General features: G+C 40.4%; 1 protein-coding gene across 1 annotated transcript in view; it reads right to left on the reverse strand.

The window, feature by feature from the left end:
• The window catches only part of PCCB (propionyl-CoA carboxylase subunit beta), a 101,710-nt gene extending 85,415 nt beyond the window's left edge, over positions 1–16,295 (reverse strand). Inside the window, exons 1-5 of the mRNA XM_077865027.1 lie at positions 16,064–16,295; positions 13,102–13,221; positions 12,239–12,307; positions 8,941–8,997; positions 6,865–6,978 (exon numbers count right to left, since the gene is read on the reverse strand). Coding sequence (XP_077721153.1) covers positions 6,865–6,978; positions 8,941–8,997; positions 12,239–12,307; positions 13,102–13,221; positions 16,064–16,291 — 588 coding nt within the window. The 5' untranslated portion in view covers positions 16,292–16,295. The remainder of the gene's footprint in view (positions 1–6,864; positions 6,979–8,940; positions 8,998–12,238; positions 12,308–13,101; positions 13,222–16,063) is intronic.
• Between the last annotated feature and the right edge of the window lie 2,465 nt (positions 16,296–18,760).

Consider the following 18,760-nt stretch of genomic DNA (forward strand, 5'->3'; position numbering starts at 1 on the left):
ATTATTGTCAGACAATATACAGACTTAAAATTTTTAAAAATTACAGGAAGGCAGACACATATTTTGATAAAAAGTTCAATACACCAAAAAGATATACAACTATAAAAATATATGCACCTAACAGAGACCTAAAATATGTGAAACAAAAATTAACAGAAATTAAAAGGAAGAAATAGACAGGTACACAATACTAGCTAGTGACTTACATATCCTACTTCCAATAATGGATAAAACAACTAAACAGGGGATCAGTGAAGAAACAGGGGACTTAAGCACTAAACCAGCATGTATAACAAACACATATAGACCCCTATCTACAAAAACAGAATACACATTCAAGTGCACACAAAACATTCCTAGAAGATACCATGTGTCTCTTTTAATAGAGCTGAAATAAGCAGACATATTAAAAGAAAAAAGATTTCAAGTCAATAATCCAATCTTCTACCTTAAGAAACTAAAAAAAGAACAAAGCCAACAAGAAGGAAAACTATGAGTAGAAATAAATGAAACAGAATATAAATACAGAAAGGTCAATAAACCAAAAAATTGCTTCTTTGACAAGAACAAAACTTTATAAACCTTGAAATAGACAAAAATATTCATATTACTAAAATGAGAAATGGGAGACATTACTATAGAAATAAAGATACGAAAATAACAAAATAAAGTAATATAAACTATATGGCAACAAATTTGATGAATAAGATCAAATGAACTAATTCCTATAAAAATACAAACTACTGAAACTGAGTCAGGAAGAAACAGAAAATCCAATAAACTTGTAACAAACAGAGATGTAATCAGTAACCAAATACTATCTACAGAGGGAAGAAGGGTGGGAGATAGGCAAAACAGGTAAAGAGACACAAACTTCCAATTATAAAATAAGTCCTAGGGAGGAAAAGTTTGGCACAGGGAATATATTCAAGAATATTGTAATAGCATTGTGTCAGATGGGAACTACACTTATCATGATGAGTACGGACGACATAATGTATAGCATTGAATACCCTGTACACCTGAAACCAATATATTATAGATCAACTACACTTTGTAATTTACATTACTTAAAAGAAAACTCAAGGACCAGATTGATTCATTGATGAATTTTACTGAACGTTTACAGAATTAATGTCAACGCTGTATAAATTCTTCCAAAAAAAGAGAAGAGAGGCAATATTTCCAACTGATTTCATGAGGCCAGAATTATCCTGATGTCAAAACCAGTAACAGGGATCCCTGGGTGGCGCAGCGGTTTGGCGCCTGCCTTTGGCCCAGGGCGCGATCCTGGAGACCTGGGATCGAATCCCACATCGGGCTCCCGGTGCATGGAGCCTGCTTCTCCCTCTGCCTATGTCTCTGCCTCTCTCTCTCTCTCTCTCTCTCTTTCTCTCTGTGACTATCATAAATAAAAATAAAAAATTAAAAAAAAACAGTAACAGTTATCACAAGACTCAATAAAGGTGGGGAAAAATATTTTTTAATCCTATTTTTTTAATAACCTCTCTATCCAACATGAGGTTTGAACTCACCACCTCAAGACCAAGAGTCACATGCTCTAACAACTGAGCCAGTCAGATGCCCCAAAGCTGGGAAAATTTAAAAACTAAGTGAGAAATGTTAAAGGGAACTCTTTCAGTAAAAAGGAGAGATCATAAGTAAGAGTAAGAAAAGTAGGAATCACAAAAGCAGTAAAAATAAGTATATCTACAAAAAAAGAAAAAATCAGTCAAGGTATTCATAAAATAAAAGGATATAAAGTATGACATCATATACCCAAAACATGGGGGGCAGAGGAATAAAGAATGAGTTCAAACTTAAGCAACCATCAACTTAATATACTGCTATATGCAGATGGTATATACCAACCTAATGGTAACTACAAATCAAAAACCAGTAACAGATATACAAAGAATAAAGAGAAAGGAATCCAAGTATCACTAAAGAAAGCCAGCAAACCATGAGAGAACAAGAAAGAACAGAGAACTACAAAAACAACCATATAAGCAGTAACAAAACAGCAACAAATACATATCAATAATTACTTTGTAAATGGACTAAAAACATTCCAATCGAAAGACATAGGGTGATAGAATGGATAAAAAAGCAAGAACAGTCGATATGCTGCCTTCAAAAGACTCGTTTCAGATGTAAAGACATATGCAGACTGAAAGTAAAGGGATAGAAGGGCATTTATTATACAAATAGAAGTGAAAAGCAAGCCATGGTGGCAGTCACTATAAATAGACTTTAAAACAAAAGAATGAATGAGAAAAAAAAATCAAAAATAAATAAATAAAATAAAATAAAACAAAAGAATGTAACAAGAGAAACAAAAAAGGGCACTACATAATCATAAATAGAACAATCCAACAAGAAGGCATAGCAATTGTAAGTATTTACCCACCCAACATGAGCACCCAAATACATGAAGAAGCTAGTAACAAACATAAAGGAAATAATCTATAGCAAAACAATAATAGTAGGGTACTTTAACACCTCACTGACATCAATGGATAGATCATCCAAACAGAAAATCAACAAGGAAATAGTGGCTTTAAATGACACACTGAACCAGATGGATCTAACATATAATCAGAACATTCCATCCTAAAACCGCGGAGTACACTTTCTTTTCAAGTACATATGGATGGATCCCTGTGGCCTACTGACTAGGATTTGGCACTCCCAAGCACACATGGAACATTCTATGAACAGATCACATATTAGGCCACAAAACAAGTCACAAGAGGGGCACCTGGGTGGCTCAGTGGTTGAGCATCTGCCTTGGGCTCAGGTTACGATCCTGGGATCGAGTCCTGCATCAGGCTCCCCATAGGGAGCCTAATTCTCCCTCTGCCTATGTCTCTGACTCACTCTCTGTGTCTCTCGTGAATAAATAAAATCTTTAAAAAAAAAAAAAAAAAACCCAAGTCTCAACAAATTCAAAATGATTGAAGTCAGACCATGCGTCTTTTCCAACCACAACACTATTAAACTAGATATCAACCACAAGAAAAAAATCGGAAAGAACATAAATACATGGAGGTTAAATAACATGCTACTAAATAATAAATGGGTCAACCAAGAATTCAAAGAGAAAATTTAAAAAATACAGGGAGACAAATGAAAATGAAAATAGTCCAAAATCTTTGGGATGCAGCAAAAGCTGTTCTAAGAGAGAAGTTTATAGCAATACAGGCCTACCTCAAGAAACAAGAAAAATCTCAAATAACCTAACCTTATACCTAAAGGAGCTAGAAAAGAACAAAACAAATTCAAAATCAGAAGGAAATAAAGATTAGAGCAGAAATGAATGAAATAAAACAAACAAACAAAAAAAAGAACAGATCATTAAAACCAAGAGCTAGGGAAAAAAAAAAAAAAATCAACAAAATTTGTAAACCATTAGCCAGACTTATCAGAAAGAGACTCAAAAATCAGAAATGAATAATCAACACCAAAGAAATACAATTATAACAAAATATTATGAAAAATTACATGCTAACTGGACAACTTAGTAATAGATAAATTCCTAGAAATATAATCTCCCAAAACTGAACAAGAAATAGAAAATTTCAACAGACCGGTCACCAGCAATGCAATTAAATAGATAATTTTTAAAAACTCCCAACAAACAAAAGTCCAGGACCAGATGGCTTCACAGGTGAATACTAACAAACACTGAAAGAGGAGTTAGTAACTATTCTCAAACTCCCATAGGGAGCCTGATTCTCCCTCTGCCTAGGTCTCTGACTCACTCTCTGTGTCTCTCGTGAATAAATAAGTAAAATCTTAAAAAAAAAATTTAAAAAAAGAGAGAGAAATTAAGAACATAGTGTACTTACAATTGCCCCAGAAAGAATAAAATACCTAAGAATAACCTTAACCAAGGAGGTAAAAGACTTATACTCTAAAAACAATAAAACACCGATGAAAGAAATTGAAAACACAAATGGAAAGATATTCTATGTTCATAGATTGGGAGAACAAATACTGTTAATGCCCATATACTACCCAAAGCAATCTACAGATTTAATGTAATCCCTATTGTAGTACCAACAGCATTTTTCACCAAACTAGAACAAATAATCCTAAAATTTGTATACAATCATAAAAATCTCAAGTAGACAAAGCAATCTTAAAAAAAGAAAAACAAAACTGGAGGTATCACAATCCCAGATTTCAAGTTATATTACAAAGCTGTAGTAATCAAAATGGTATGCTACTGACACAAAAATAGACACATAGATCAATGGAACACAACAAAAACCCCAGAAATAAACTCAATATGGTCGATTAATCTTCAATAAAGAAGGCAAGAATATACACTGGGAAAAAGGTGGTCTCTTTAACAAATGGGGTTAGGAAAACTGGACAGCAACATGTAAAAGAATGAAACTGGATCACTTTCTCTCACCATCCATAGAAATAAACTCAAATGGATTAAATACCTAAATTTAAGACCAGAAACCATACAAGTCCTAGAAAAGAGCACAAGCAGTAATTTCTCCAATACTGGTCATAGAAACATTTTTCCAGATAGGTCTCCTGAGGCTAGGGAAACAAAAGCAAAAGTAAACTATTGAGACTATACCAAAATAAGGAAACCAACAAAACTAAGAAGATATGAGAGAAGATATTTGCAAGTGATATATCCAATAAAGGGTTAGTATCCAAAATATATAAAGAACTGATACAACTCAACATCCTAAAAACAAATAATCTAATCAAAAACTGGACAGAAGACATAAACAGATGTTTCTCCAAAGAAGATATCCAGATAGCCAAGAGACACATGAAAAGATGCTCAATATCACTCATCAGGGAAATACAAATCAAAACCACAATGAGATACCACCTTGTAACTATCTAGTAGTGAAAATTAAAAAAAAAAACAACAACAGGGGCACCTGGGTGGCACAATCAGTTGGGCATCTGACTCGTGGTTTCAGCTCAGGTCAGGAGTTCTGGTCATGAGATCAAGCCCCATGTCAGGCTCTGTACTCAGCAGACAGTCTGCTTGGGATTCTCTTCCCCTCTCTCTCTGCCCCTCCTGCCTGTGCACATGCACGCACACACTCTAATAAATAAATCTCTTTTAAAAAGAATCAAAAACACAACAGTAAGTGTTTGCAAAGATATAAAGAAAAAAGTACCCTTGTGCACCACTGATGGAAATGCAAACTTGTGCAGCCATTGTGAAAGACAGTATGGAGGTTCTTCAAAAAATTAAAAATAGAACTACTCTATGATCTAGTAATTATACTAGCCAGTATTTACCTAAAGAATACAAAAACACTAAATCCAAGGGATATATGCTGCAAATATATACATATGGAGAGAAATAATAGAGCAAATGGACAAAATGTAAACAAGTGATCAATCTGGGTAAAGGACATATGGACTATTTTTGCAATTTTTTTTTTAATTTTTTAATTTTGCAATTTTTATATTAAGTTTGAAATTCTATCAAAATAAAGTTACAAAAAAAATTTTAAATAACAGTACAGGCAGAAGGAGGTGGCTGTAGGTGTAGAAATGACAAGCAGCATCAGCAGATTTTTTTTAAGTAGGCTCCAAAGCCAACACAATGCTTGAACTCACAACCCCTGAGATCAAGACCTGAACTAGATCAAGAGTTGGATGCTTAACAGACTAAGCCACCCAGGCACCTCAGTAAATAATTTATTAGAGTCACTGAAGCCTACACCTCCTAAAAACAAAATAAAACCCAACTCCTGCAGCCTGTACTCATAAAGACTGGTTAGAGTAGGAGATATTCTCAAATCCTGATAAGCACTAAAACGTGATTTACTGCGACTTCTCTTAGCGCCATGCTTCCTTTCCTTCATTTCTAACACAGGGCATGACTTCCAGGCAGGGGCCAATGGAGATCTTCCAAGCCTAAATTGTTCCGACCATGCCACCCAAAGAGCTAATTCTCCCCAGTGGGTTATTCCTGGAGCTCAAGATTAAAGATTAAAAAGTAGGTTTTAGATCTACAAAGTGGCATCCCAGTGAATATAAGTATTCCCACAACTAGCAGAGGATCTTACACAAAATAAATACACACTCTTCTGATGGATTGTAAAGGGTAGCAGACAGGGATAGAACACTGATAAGCCTGCAGGTCAGGGGATGACAAGAATAGCTGGCCTGATTAGAAAAAACGTCTGCTTGTCTCTTTCCTGCATTCTCCCCCTTTTCCTCCCCTCCCTAGAAATGCAGATCTGTCCTTTTTCTCAAGTTTCCATCTGGCAGTGTCTTTCTCCCTCACCTCAATCTCACTTACTTTCTTATACTTCCTATTTCAATTAACACATTTAATTTACTTTTCTGTTTTTCATTTTTTTCTCATTTTTGTAAGTAAGCAGAAAGATATCTGAAATGATGTTCATCAAATGTTTCTGAATGGTGGGATTTGGCTAATTTTTCTCCTTTGTATGACAACTTGAACTTCATACAATGACCTTGTGTTTTAACCAAAACAAAAAGCACTGCATTTTTTTTTAATTCCTAATTCTAGCAAATCAATTCATGTTAACATTTTATATTCCATGTCCCTTGCTTTTGAAAAAAAAAAAAAAAATCAGGTGAATTTCTAAGCGATCTTTAATTTTGTTTTCCCCGGAGTGGCTCTCTGTTGTGAGAAAAAAAAAAAAAAAAAAAAAAACCTCTCCTACTCTCTTGCCTTTCATCCACCTTGCATGCCTTCCCCAGTGACACAGGAAGAAGCCACAGAACAGACACACAGCAGAGAACAAGGAGTAGAGATAGGGAAGCTGTGGCCAGGACACAGCTTAGAAAACTAAGCCTTGTACTATTTTAGTCTCTATACTCTATTAATAGGTTTCTCACCAGAAAGATGTCTGCATAGCCAGCCAAAGACTCCACTCCCTCTTGGATCCGTGCTCCCCCAGAGTCATTCAATCCAATCACTGGAGCCCCCACTGTCATGGCCTGGTCCATGATCTGAGATAGCAAAGAAATCCTTTATGAAACAACTAATCCTGTTATCAAAAACAGAATTTATAAAGTACCATGGTATTTTCTGGTAAATGTTCTAAGTGCACTTTCAAAACAGGAGTCATTTACACCAGCTTCATTCCCATGATGAGTACCTTCATTGAAGATAGACAACCAAAACTTTAAGGGCCGATTAAAGCCTTTCAGGCATCCAAGAGCCAAACAACTTCCCACTATCAGGGGGAAGACTGCACTTGACAACCATTTCTAGAGCCACAGGCCCAGCTATAGTATTTTCCAGTAGCCAATTTTTTCTCCAATTTTTTTTAAGTAGGCTCCATGCCCAACATAGGGCTTAAACTCATGAACCTGAGATCAAGAAGCACAGGCTCTACTGACTGAGCCAGCCAGACAAGACGTCACTGCCACCGCTGCCACCACCACCACCACTGCCACCACCACCACCTCCACCACTCCCTCCTAGACCCCATTACTCTTTTGAAAGAACTGACAGTAGACATAATAGCAAAGTAGTTATTTTTGTGAAAGTACATGTAGATCCATCTCTTAACCAGAGGCCAGGCCCAGGCCTGCTTTTACTTGTAATGACCTATATATTTTCCTCATGGGTCAGTAGTTCAGAGCCTAATAAGTAACATTCCTAATAACTCTTGTCAGTTCACAAAGCACTTTCACTTCCATATTATCCATTTAACCATGATAACAAAGGCAGTAAAAAGAAAAATTACAAAGGTTTCAGAAGTACATGACAAGACCATGTCTAAAATCCAGGTTTTCCATTATACAGGGAAGCTCTCCCCAGCTACTAATACTCAAGTCTTCCTTTTATTACAAAATTCTCCAAATATGATCTACACCTTTATTCATCTCCAGAGTATTTCATCACTAGCTGTGTTTTTTTTTTTTTTTTTTTTAATTTTTTTATTTATTCATGATAGTCACAGAGAGAGAGAGAGAGAGAGAGAGAGGCAGAGACACAGGCAGAGGGAGAAGCAGGCTCCATGCACCGGGAGCCCGACGTGGGACTCGATCCCGGGTCTCCAGGATCGCGCCCTGGGCCAAAGGCAGGCGCCAAACCGCTGCGCCACCCAGGGATCCCTAGCTGTGTTTTTAAAATGCCATGATGTAATCAATCTTTGCACTGCTCTGTATCTTTTAGTACCTGAATTCTCCACTGAGACCATAGGCTCTTTACCTGGGATCCTCAGAACCCCAAGAAGTCTATGAATAGATTTCATCCATACATTGAATGGGAAAAAATTTACATCTTTATTAACTCTAGCTGATCTTCAGCATTTCCTTTAAAAATGAATAGAGGCAGGGGATCCCTGGGTGGCTCAGCAGTTTAGCGCCTTTGGCTCAGGGCATGATCCTAGGGACCCAGGATGGAGTCCCACATCAGGCTCCCTGCATGGAGCCTGCTTCTCCATCTGCCTGTGTCTCTGCCTGTGTGTGTGTGTGTGTGTGTGTGTGTGTCTCATAGATAAATAAAATCTTTTAAAAAAATGAATACAGGCAAAAAAATCCACATTATTAGAAATACCTGTGACTTCATCATAGAAACCACGGATATTTTTATAACACATTAAAGTTGTTGCAGATATCTTGAAATAGCATTTTCACTCATACCTACTCTAAATTATAGCAGTTGGGATCCACAACTAAATCTTGTAATTTGAGGAATTAGAAGGCATGTATATTACAAATGTGATTTTTAAAAAATATTTTTAATTCTTTGTAATCCTACATATTTCATGCACATAAATCATTACCAGCCTGCCAAAGGGATCCATGATACAAAAAAATATTACTGGCTTTTGCCTTGAACTGAAGGGATCTTTGTGTTAGCACCCATCCCACATACACAGCTTAGTGTCTTGCACCTCAATACTTGATATATACCATGTGACTGATGAAAGAACTACATTTTCAATATGAAATACTTACTTTGCAGATCTTTTGGGCATGTGCCCCGGACAGACTACCTCCAAAAACCGTAAAATCCTAAAAAGAAAATAAATCAACAAATAAAATACAGTGACTGCCAGGGACAAAGAGCAGAGGAGGAAATGAGAAACTCTTAACCAAAAGTTTTTGAAGGATTTTCAGAAGTGCAAAAAATTAGAAATAGTCTTCTTTTATTCACTATTCTATGGAATAATTTATATCTTAAAGGGATTTCATATCTTGTCAAAAGCAAAAGACAGTCTTTGCTCTACAAAAATGAGTCACAGTTCTAAGGAAAGGAAAATTTTTCATGAAGAATTAACCAGAAAAATCAGGTTACATAGATGTCAAACAGTCAGGCATTTCTATTACTAGAAAGCACCTATCATTTGACAAGGGAGATGAAAAAAGTCAATCAGAGCCTTCACTTCTTCCTCTGGCTTATGGAGTTTCATTACCTTCTGATGTAAAGGGCTTCTTGTAGGAAGGACCTTCTTCCTAACTATCTCAAAAACACAGCGGGGGAATAAAAAAAAGAAAAAGAAAGAGGAAAAAAAAAAAAGATAGCAGGGAATTAAAAAGAGATTTAGCCCAGGAGGACAAAAAGGAAAGAGGAAACAATGGCAGAGGAGAGACTAGACAATCTCAAGGGGGAACGAAAGCATAAGAAGAATATATGACTTAGAGGGAGTAAATGGAAGCCTATATACTGCAGGAGTAACCACAAGGAGGAGACAACCCAGGAACCATGGAAAATGGGGAGTGAGGAGAGGTGAAAAGCAGACTGATGGAAGGTCTCAATTAGGAGCAGCTGGACCCCACAGGGCCTCTCCTTCACCTTAAGAAGAGGAAAGAAGGCTTATTCTCTAAAGCAACTTCAGGGATCCCTGGGTGGCGCAGTGGTTTAGCGCCTGCCTTTGGCCCAGGGCGCGATCCTGGAGACCCGGGATCGAATCCCATATCGGGCTCCTGGTGCATGGAGCCTGCTTCTCCCTCTGCCTGTGTCTCTGCCTCTCTCTCTCTCTCTCTGTGTGACTATCATAAATAAATTTTAAAAAATTTTAAAAAAAAAAAAAAAAGCAACTTCACCAGAGGGGCTCTGATTCACAATCCCCAGCGGCAAAAGAAGATGAAAGTAAGGCTAATAACAGATGAAATGAGGAATCTGTACACTGAATGATGAGCCAGCACTGGCCCCTCCTTTCCCCCAACTCCTCTCGCCCTGAACATACCTGTGGCCAATTATCAAGCAAAAGACTGAGGCTGCCTCTCTGGAAAAGCAGAAGTTCCCCAGAAAAAGTAACTGTGGATATTAACATTTTGAGGATCACTACATGAAAACTGGCTCAACACTCCCCACCCTTAGTATCCTTCAGGGCCTATTTCAAAGGCTCCATTTTCCCCTAAAACATCCCTCAAGCCTGAACATGATTATCCCTTGTCCTGAACCCACAGCACTTGCCCAGAACGTCTCTTACCCTATCTTACTCAAGATACTCCTGTCCCATTCTATCTACAAAATGATAGCTCCTTCAGGGCAGAAACTCTGGCTCAGCCTTCTCCCCCTCCCCACTCTACCTTATCCTATGGGCATAAAAGGTGATCAAAAGTATCAATTTAGTGAATTTTTTTATCTGCTCAATAGTTAGAAGGCTGAGTCCAGAAAGCGCAATAACTTTCTTTGTTCTAGCTATCTTATTAATAGTTCCTTCTGTACAAGTTTTTGCCTAGCTCTCATAAATTACAAAAAGGAGGGATCATTTCTTCTAGTTAAGCATTTGGTAGACCCATTTATAACACAGTTTTAAAGCATTTCAAAGGTAATTCATTAAGTAAATGAGTATTGTCTAAGTACATACATTTAAAGTTCACCAGTTATTTTAATATTAAACCAGTAATATTAAACAACCTTTATAAATTTAGATCTGTAAAAAGAACTAAACATTTAGAATTATATGCATATGTCCACCTCCTGGGAGGGCAGAGAGTAATCAATTAAACCCAAAATAGTATAGTGCTAGTTAACTATTAGCTACTGTAACAATTACTACAAATTCAGTGGCTTAAAGCACACAGATTTATTCTCTCACAGTTCTGTAATTCAGAAGTCCTACATGGGCCTCCTGAGATACACGCAAGGTTAGCATGGTTAGTCGCCCTTCTGGAGGCTCCAAGGGAGGATCTTTTGTCCTGCCTTTTCCAGGTTCTGGAGACCAACTGCATTCCTTCATTCATGACCTCCTTCCTCCATCTCCTTAGCCAGCAACAGCAGCTCAAGCCCTTCCCACAGAACATTGTTTGGAACTCCACTTCTACCTCTCCTTCTTTTAAGGACCACTGTGATTATACTGTGCCCACCTGTGTAACTCAGGCTCCTTTCTTTTAAGGCTAGCTAATTAGCAACCCTAATTCCATCTGCAGTTTAATTACCCTTTGCCATGTAAGGTAACATGTTCATAGGCTTCAGGAATAAGGAGTTGGAAATTTTGGGGAGCAATTATTCTGCCTACTATACTATATTCTCCTATGGTCTCAGTGTGAAGGAACCATATCTGTCTTTATGCAGCCTAATGAAAACTTATTCTAACACTTTCATGGAAACCCAAAACCTGCAGTTCCTGGAGTCTAGTCCCTTTCACCCAGGCTACATTCACAGCACTCTCTCAGTTCACACATTGCCCAGGACATGGTTCCTTTCCAGGCACACACCCAACCTGCCAAGAGGAATCTCACTCACTTGGAATAAACTCCTGATTCCTGGTACTCTTTACATGATTCCTGCCCTGTGATCATCTCCAAGCCAAGAATTCTATTTCTCCCTAAGAAAAAACACATACTGCTGAGTGAAGTAAGTCAGTCGGAGAAGGACAAACATTATATGTTCTCATTCATTTGGGGAATATAAATAATAGTGAAAGGGAATATAAGGGAAGGGAGAAGAAATGTGTGGGAAATATCAGAAAGGGAGACAGAACGTAAAGACTGCTAACTCTGGGAAACGAACTAGGGGTGGTGGAAGGGGAGAAGGGCGGGGGGTGGGAGTGAATGGGTGACGGGCACGGGGGGTTATTCTGTATGTTAGTAAATTGAACACCAATAAAAAATAAATTAAAAAAAAGAAAAAGAAAAAACACATACTATAATACTCTGGACATATGCACTGAAAAATAGAAAGTAAATCCCTCATCTGCCCCTACTACAAGCAAGTTTTCATTCCCCAAAACTGCATTCTTCTCATGCCTTTTGCTCCTGGCTCTACCCTCCAGGAAAACTCAGCCTATTGGGAGTTATTAAATACCTGACTGAAGACATAAACCAATCTTCCATTGATTCGGCCCCGTCCAGTGACCACACTGTCTCCAGGAAACTAGCAGAAAAATAGAAAAACAAGAGTTAAAAAAAAAAAAAACAAATACCCAAATATGTCTTTTAACGAATTTGGCAGTGAAAGACAAAAACAAAAACACAAAAACACAACTGCCCACCCAAAATTTCTTAAAATTCAATATGAATCAGGAAGATGAAGGAATCTCCCCTTTCCCTGCTCAGGTATGCAAGAGCAATCACAAGGCTACTGCTTCATGAACAGCAGTGAAGGGCACTATATTTAGAGGTCATCTTCCTTCCTAAAAGCAAAATAATCAAGATTCCCTTAGAGCTGCCAATACCCAATGCCACGAGAAGGAGAAGGGACATAGAATGACACATGGTAACTTTACAAAGCCACATACCCTACCCCCAAAGCTTAAGGCAAACCTATCATTTTGCTTGGAATCCAGGAATACTGTGTGGCCCATAATGACTCAAATGGAGCCAGCTGATTTGTTGCCAAGTTCATAAATCTTTGATCACTAACAGAATATATGCAGACCTGAGGAAAACTGATCACAAGGGAGTCCAAAGAATTCTGCATACCCGTGAAGAACACCCAATTAAAAAAAAAGAAATGTTGGTGATTCTGTAGACAAAGGTAACTAGGGGAACCTGGAGGCCCAATAATGCTTCTCCAAAGGCACTCCTGCAACTTCAGACTCCAGACTTGAAAATTATTAAATGTGCTCTGAGTTCCAGAAGGCCTTCATTCATCCAGTGGGTAAGGCCAGTAGGTCCACAGCTGGAAAATGCAACTTAGAGGCTCACACCACCACTGTGAAAAGATACCTTATTCTTCTCAGCAGCCATTCCGAAATCTGCACATCTGTGTTCCACAAACATGTCACTCTCCACAAAACTGTCAGGGTCCAGCAAGAGACTGATCCGCTCTCTGGCAGTTAGCTTTCCCTAAAATGCAACAACAACAACAAAAAAAAACATTCAGTGAAGTCATTATAGGCAAAGTCAGTAAGCAAGGAGCGCTGAGAGGGCCAGGAAGACAGGGTTTGCTCCTTCACCCATCATGAAAGCCTCTATTCCCTCAACCTGCCCAAAATACAGGATCAGTAGATTTCAGTCAGTAAGGAAATCAGGGCAGAGTGCTCCAAAAGTCACCAAGTGGGGAAGGCAAATAAGAAGTGGGAGGAAAAGGTGGAGAAAAGTAGGGGTAGGGAGAACCTGACCCTGGAACAAGATAACTAGTTCCACACTCACTGGAGACTTAAGGAGCAATAAAAAAAAGAATGGAAAAGTAGGTGGAAAACTAAAGTAGGTTTAGTGAAGGGTCTGAGGCTACACCCCCAGAGTCACAAAGCTTCTTCTAGGGAACTCCATACAAACTCACCTCACTAGTGTCCAACCCCAAGGACACTTCCAGGGCTACTTCCTGGTTCTTCTCTCTGCTTCCTCCAAGGGCTTCTCCTACTATCCCACATTAGAGGCTCTGCTTAGGGTCCCCACACTGACAATGAAACTATGATACCAAGACAGCCCCACAGCAGGTAGTGGCTGAGTAGAAAAGGAGTGGGACAGAGCGAGGTAAAGAGCTCACTTGAGAGGAGTTAAAAAAAAAAAAAAAAAAAAAGTTGCTTAGAGGGGGTAAGGTTGGAACCTTCAACTTATCAAGAGCCTCTGCTGCTTGGACTCTCAAACCCTTGGACCAAGCTAAACACCCAGGCCCACGGTCTTCCACCCTCCTTCTGCCCTTGGGAAAAACCACCTCAAATTGGCTCTTTTTTTTCTCATAAGAAAGTAGCCAAAGCCAGTGAGGTTGTTTTAAAACAAATAGACAATCATATACACTGTTGTGTAAAGTAGAATTAAGTTTTCCCCAAAGCAATCTGGCAATACATATTAGAGTGTTAAATATATTCCTATCTTTTGACCCAGTAATTCCATTTCTGGGAATCTGTCCTATGGAAGTAGTGCCAAAAAATTGTTTAAAAGGGTGTGGAGTGAGTGATTTAAATAAAGTCAGCCTCCTAAGTCAGCTCTGGCAGAAGAAAAATAGCTTCTTGAGCCTGCATCTAAAGCCAGTAGGGTCTACCCAGGAAGAGGTGGGGTGATGCTCCAGGGAGGAATTCAGCAATGAGCCCCAATAGAAAGAGCTCACAAGAGCACTGACAGGCATTTCCAAAGGATGATGTAAATATTCCTTCAATCCAGACAGAACCACCCCAGGGGAGGGAAGGAAAGCACTCCTGGCACCACATACTCAATCAAAAAAAAATTTTAAGATTTATTTATTTGAGAGAGAATACACAATGGGGTGGGGGGTGGGGGGCAGAAGAAGAGAGAACATCAAGCAGTCCCTCCTTTGAGCATGCAGCCAGACTTGGGGCTTGATCCCACCACCAGAGATCACGACCTAAGCTGAAACTAAGAGTCCGAGGTTCAAGGACTGTGCCACCCAGGTGGCCCCATACTCAACAAAATTTATATCTCACTCCCAAGGGTCAAGAATTATTACTATCTTCTCTTTAGAATAAACTGATTCCGAGCGATTAACTTGTCAAAAAGGAACGGTCACCATGTTCTTGTCAAATTCCAATTTATAACATCAAAATCAACACTCAATTTAGACTTCACCAAAGGGCTAGTTCAAATCTCCTCACTGAAGACCTGAGCCTCCCACTCCATTCACCACCCCCACACACTTGGCAGTTGTGCCTTGGCGCCCTTCACCTCTAAGAATTTCACTTCTGCACCTTCCAGCTTGCTTATTTAACTCATCCAGCACATTGGTCCAGATTCACACACACGTCAGTTGATGCACCGCCTAAGCCTAGTTTCAAGTCCTGGGTCACGGATCTGGGTCTCAGTTTCTCCTGCTGCTAAATGGTCCACCCAGCATATCTCTGAAGGCCAGCTGTCTCGCCTCCGAAACCTCCCTGCCTCCAACGCTCACCTTTCCTATCCAGCACATCGTTGCACACTAAAACCCTCAAGGCGTTCAGTCAGCATTGTGGGGTAGAGGTTCCACAAATTTCCCACACACACCAGTCCCAGACTAATGTGAGAATTTGTCCAAGTTACTTCCCCTGCCATATGCCTCTGTTTTCCTGCTTCCATAATGGAGCAAGAATTTACCACTCTTGGGGCTCCTGGGTGGTTCAGTGGTTGAGCGTCTGCCTTTGACTCAGGTCGTCATCCTGGGGTCCTGGGATCGAGTCTGACGTCAGGCTCCCCGCAAAGTCTGCTTCTCCCTCTGCCTAGGTCTCTGCCTCTGTGTCTCTCATTATTAAATAAAATCTTAAAAAGTAATAATAGTAATTTAAACTTTACGGGGCATGAGAAGAATAAACCCTTTTTTTTTTTTTTTTTTTTTTTACGGGGCATGAGAAGAATAAACAGATTTTTTTTTTCCCCCAATTAAGGGCCTATCATCGCTTCCGTAGTTCTAGCGATAAGATTGTGAGGGGAGAAGTACTGCTATCTTCTTACAATAAACTGACTCCTAGTGATTAAGTAACTAGTCCTAAAGTTTATAGATGTTCAATGGTGAGCCGTCTGGGACCCGGGCAGCTCCCTCCAAAAATCCAGAGGGGAAGCGGAGAGTAATAAAGCACAATGTACTTATTCTCCCCGTTCTACCTGCCGCTCGGTGAAAGGCAACAGGTAGGTACTCAAGGTGAACCCGCCCCTCCCCGGCATCGCGCTGATTGGCTGAAAGGACTGGGGCGTCGCGAGCTGCGCACGCTGTGATAGGTCGCGAATGCTGAGGGGATGGCCGGGCCCCCGCACGACTCACTCGTTTATGCTGCGCATCGATGCGGCGCTGGCCTCCTCCCACCAACGCGGCGCTGCGCTTGTTCTCGATGCGTTCATGAACCGAGACGGGCTGGCTACACAGGCCGCGGACTGCAGCGCGGAGACCGCTCACCACAACGCTGAGTCTTGCTCCAGCCGCCACCACGCGCATCGCCGCCGCCATTTTTGCTCTGCGGCCAGCCCCCAACCGGTTCTCCTGAGTACGCATGTGCGTCAAGCGTGGCACACTGGGGTCTGCGCCTGCGCAGCATCTGTGGGAAGTAGGGAGCGTAGGGGTTGGACATCTGAACGCGCTTACGCTGAGGACCGGAGTTCGAGACCCCAGACCGCGCTAGGTCGTTACTCAGAGGGATAGCCCTGGTCCTCAGCTCTTGTGCTGTCTTTGCTGCACGGAAGATGTGAACTTAGTCCTTGCTCTTCTCTGGCTACCTAGACCCTTACTTTGGTCGTCCCACCCCCTCCAGAAAAAGCGTAGATAATAGGAGCTCTTACTAAATAAATATTCTGCCTGGTGTGGCCTTCAGCACTGACTTGCGTTACCTTATTATCTTGATTTTACGGGTGACACCAATGAAATCCAGAAAGGTAGAGTGATTTGATCAAGAGCCAAGACTAAAGATGTGGTGGGGCCAGATTCAGACACAAACTCGCTTTGTGCTGCGTGTTGAGCACAGGGCTTTTAGCCTCTAGTGGGTAGTTCTTTTCTCTTTTTTTTTTTTTTTTTTTTCTTTTTTAGTGGGCAGTTCTTAAAGTATGGGCCCAGCAAGGACTTTCAAATTCTCATATTCCACCTGAGAACTACAGAATTAAATTCTGGGGATGTGGCCAGCAACCTGTTTGACCTCTAGGTGATATTGATGCTTGCTAGAGTTTGAGAACCACTGCTCTAGGAATTTAGAACTGAACTCTTAGGAGCTTGTCTGTCTGTTTCCCAAGCTAACAAGCAGGTCTTCAAAGCAAAGAACAAGGTATATATTTTTGCATTCTTAGCCACAGAAAACTGCTGAAATTGATCCTTAACCCTTCCAAGCTCCAGCTCACAGCCAGAGGCTTCATAAAGTCTCAATTTTGGCCTAGGACTTTAATATTTTTTAAAGGACTTTTATTTTTTTAAGCTTTTATTTATTTATTCATGAGAGGCAGAGACATAGGCAGAGGGAGAAGCGGGCTCCTATAGGGAGCCTGCTACGGGACTCCAACCCAGGATCCTGAGATCACATCCTGAGCCAAAGGCAGATATATGCTCAAACACTGAGCCACCATGTGCCCTTGGGACTTTAATTCAGTTAATGCAATTCAGTTCAGCAAATATTTTTGCACCTACTATGTGCCAAGAACTAACCACACGTAGTTTATTACATGTTTATTACATTTCCTGGAGTAGGAATTGTTTGCCTGGATATCCAGGGAAGTTGAGGATCCAAAGCCTGAAGTCATGTGGCTGAACAAAGCTCACCTGACTGCATGGTAGATGTTGTTGGCCTTGCATTTGGGTCCTTGTTTTAAGAAATTCATCAACCTGGAGAGAGACAAAAAAACTGGCCTGGTAGCACAGGGTAGAATTTTGGGAAGGCGAGGTGGGTCAAGGAAAAATCTCTGAAGAAGTAACTGCATGCCAGGGAACAGGATTTATGGCATATTCAGATTCACACACGATTGTATCCCCAACTTTTGGGGAATGGTGGTAAATAAGACTGCAAAGCAATAATGGAGTTAGAGTGTGAAAGATTTTGCCATGTTCAGAAATTGGGGCTTCATTGGGGCTTGGGGCTTTGAGACCCCTTTGTCCTAAAGTGCTTTGCAGATCCCTCCTCTGTGGCACATATCACACTGTAGTAAGACTGTTTAGCTCTCTTCTCACTTTCCCAAGCCAGAGGGCAGAGATGGTGGCCGACCTGCTCACCACTGTGGCCCCTGCACCTGGAACAGGGCCTAATACATAGGAAGCCTTCAGAATGTATTTGTGGAATTGAACTGAGCTAGCATATTATAGGCACTTGCATGTGGCTCAGGAGATTTTCTTCTACATCTGTTCATTCTTCCAGGCTCTGCTCAGGTATCATCTCCTCAAGGCATCTACTCTGATCCTCCTTCTGCCTAGGGTAGAGAAAGTATCAGTCCCTTAGCAAAGCAAGAAAGTTTTTCATATTTAACTTTCAATAAACAGTGCTTAGCAGAAAGCCCAGGAGGGATCTATAAACAACTGTTAGACTAAACTAAGTGCTCCTTCCAAGTAGTTTTCTCTACTTGCTGTTTCCCTTCCTCTCATTCTTCCACCTCATTCTAGTGCCCTATTGTGGGTCTTCCATTTATAGTCCTAGAGATCTATACTGTTATTCTTTCTTTTAAGATTTTATTTTTATTTATTTATGAGAGTGAGAGAGAGAAGCAGAAACACAGGCAGAGGGAGAAGCAGGCTCCATGCTGGGAGCCTGACACGGGACTCCATCCCGGGACTCCAGGATCGGGCCCTGGGCCAAAGGCGGGCGCCAAACCACTGAGCCACCCAGGGATCCCCTATACTGTTATTCTTTATCTTGGATGCAAGTCCCTGCCTAGGATGGGTGAAGATGGGATAGGAAGTGGAGGTGGAGGAGGAGGGTTAAACTACCCAGTAATTGTCCTCTGGAATCCTAGCGTGCTCCAGGCTGTTTCCTGCCCCTAGTCCTCCTTGCTG

This window comes from Canis aureus, chromosome 22 (genome assembly GCF_053574225.1).
Source record: "Canis aureus isolate CA01 chromosome 22, VMU_Caureus_v.1.0, whole genome shotgun sequence".
NCBI classification, from domain to species: Eukaryota; Metazoa; Chordata; class Mammalia; order Carnivora; family Canidae; genus Canis; species Canis aureus.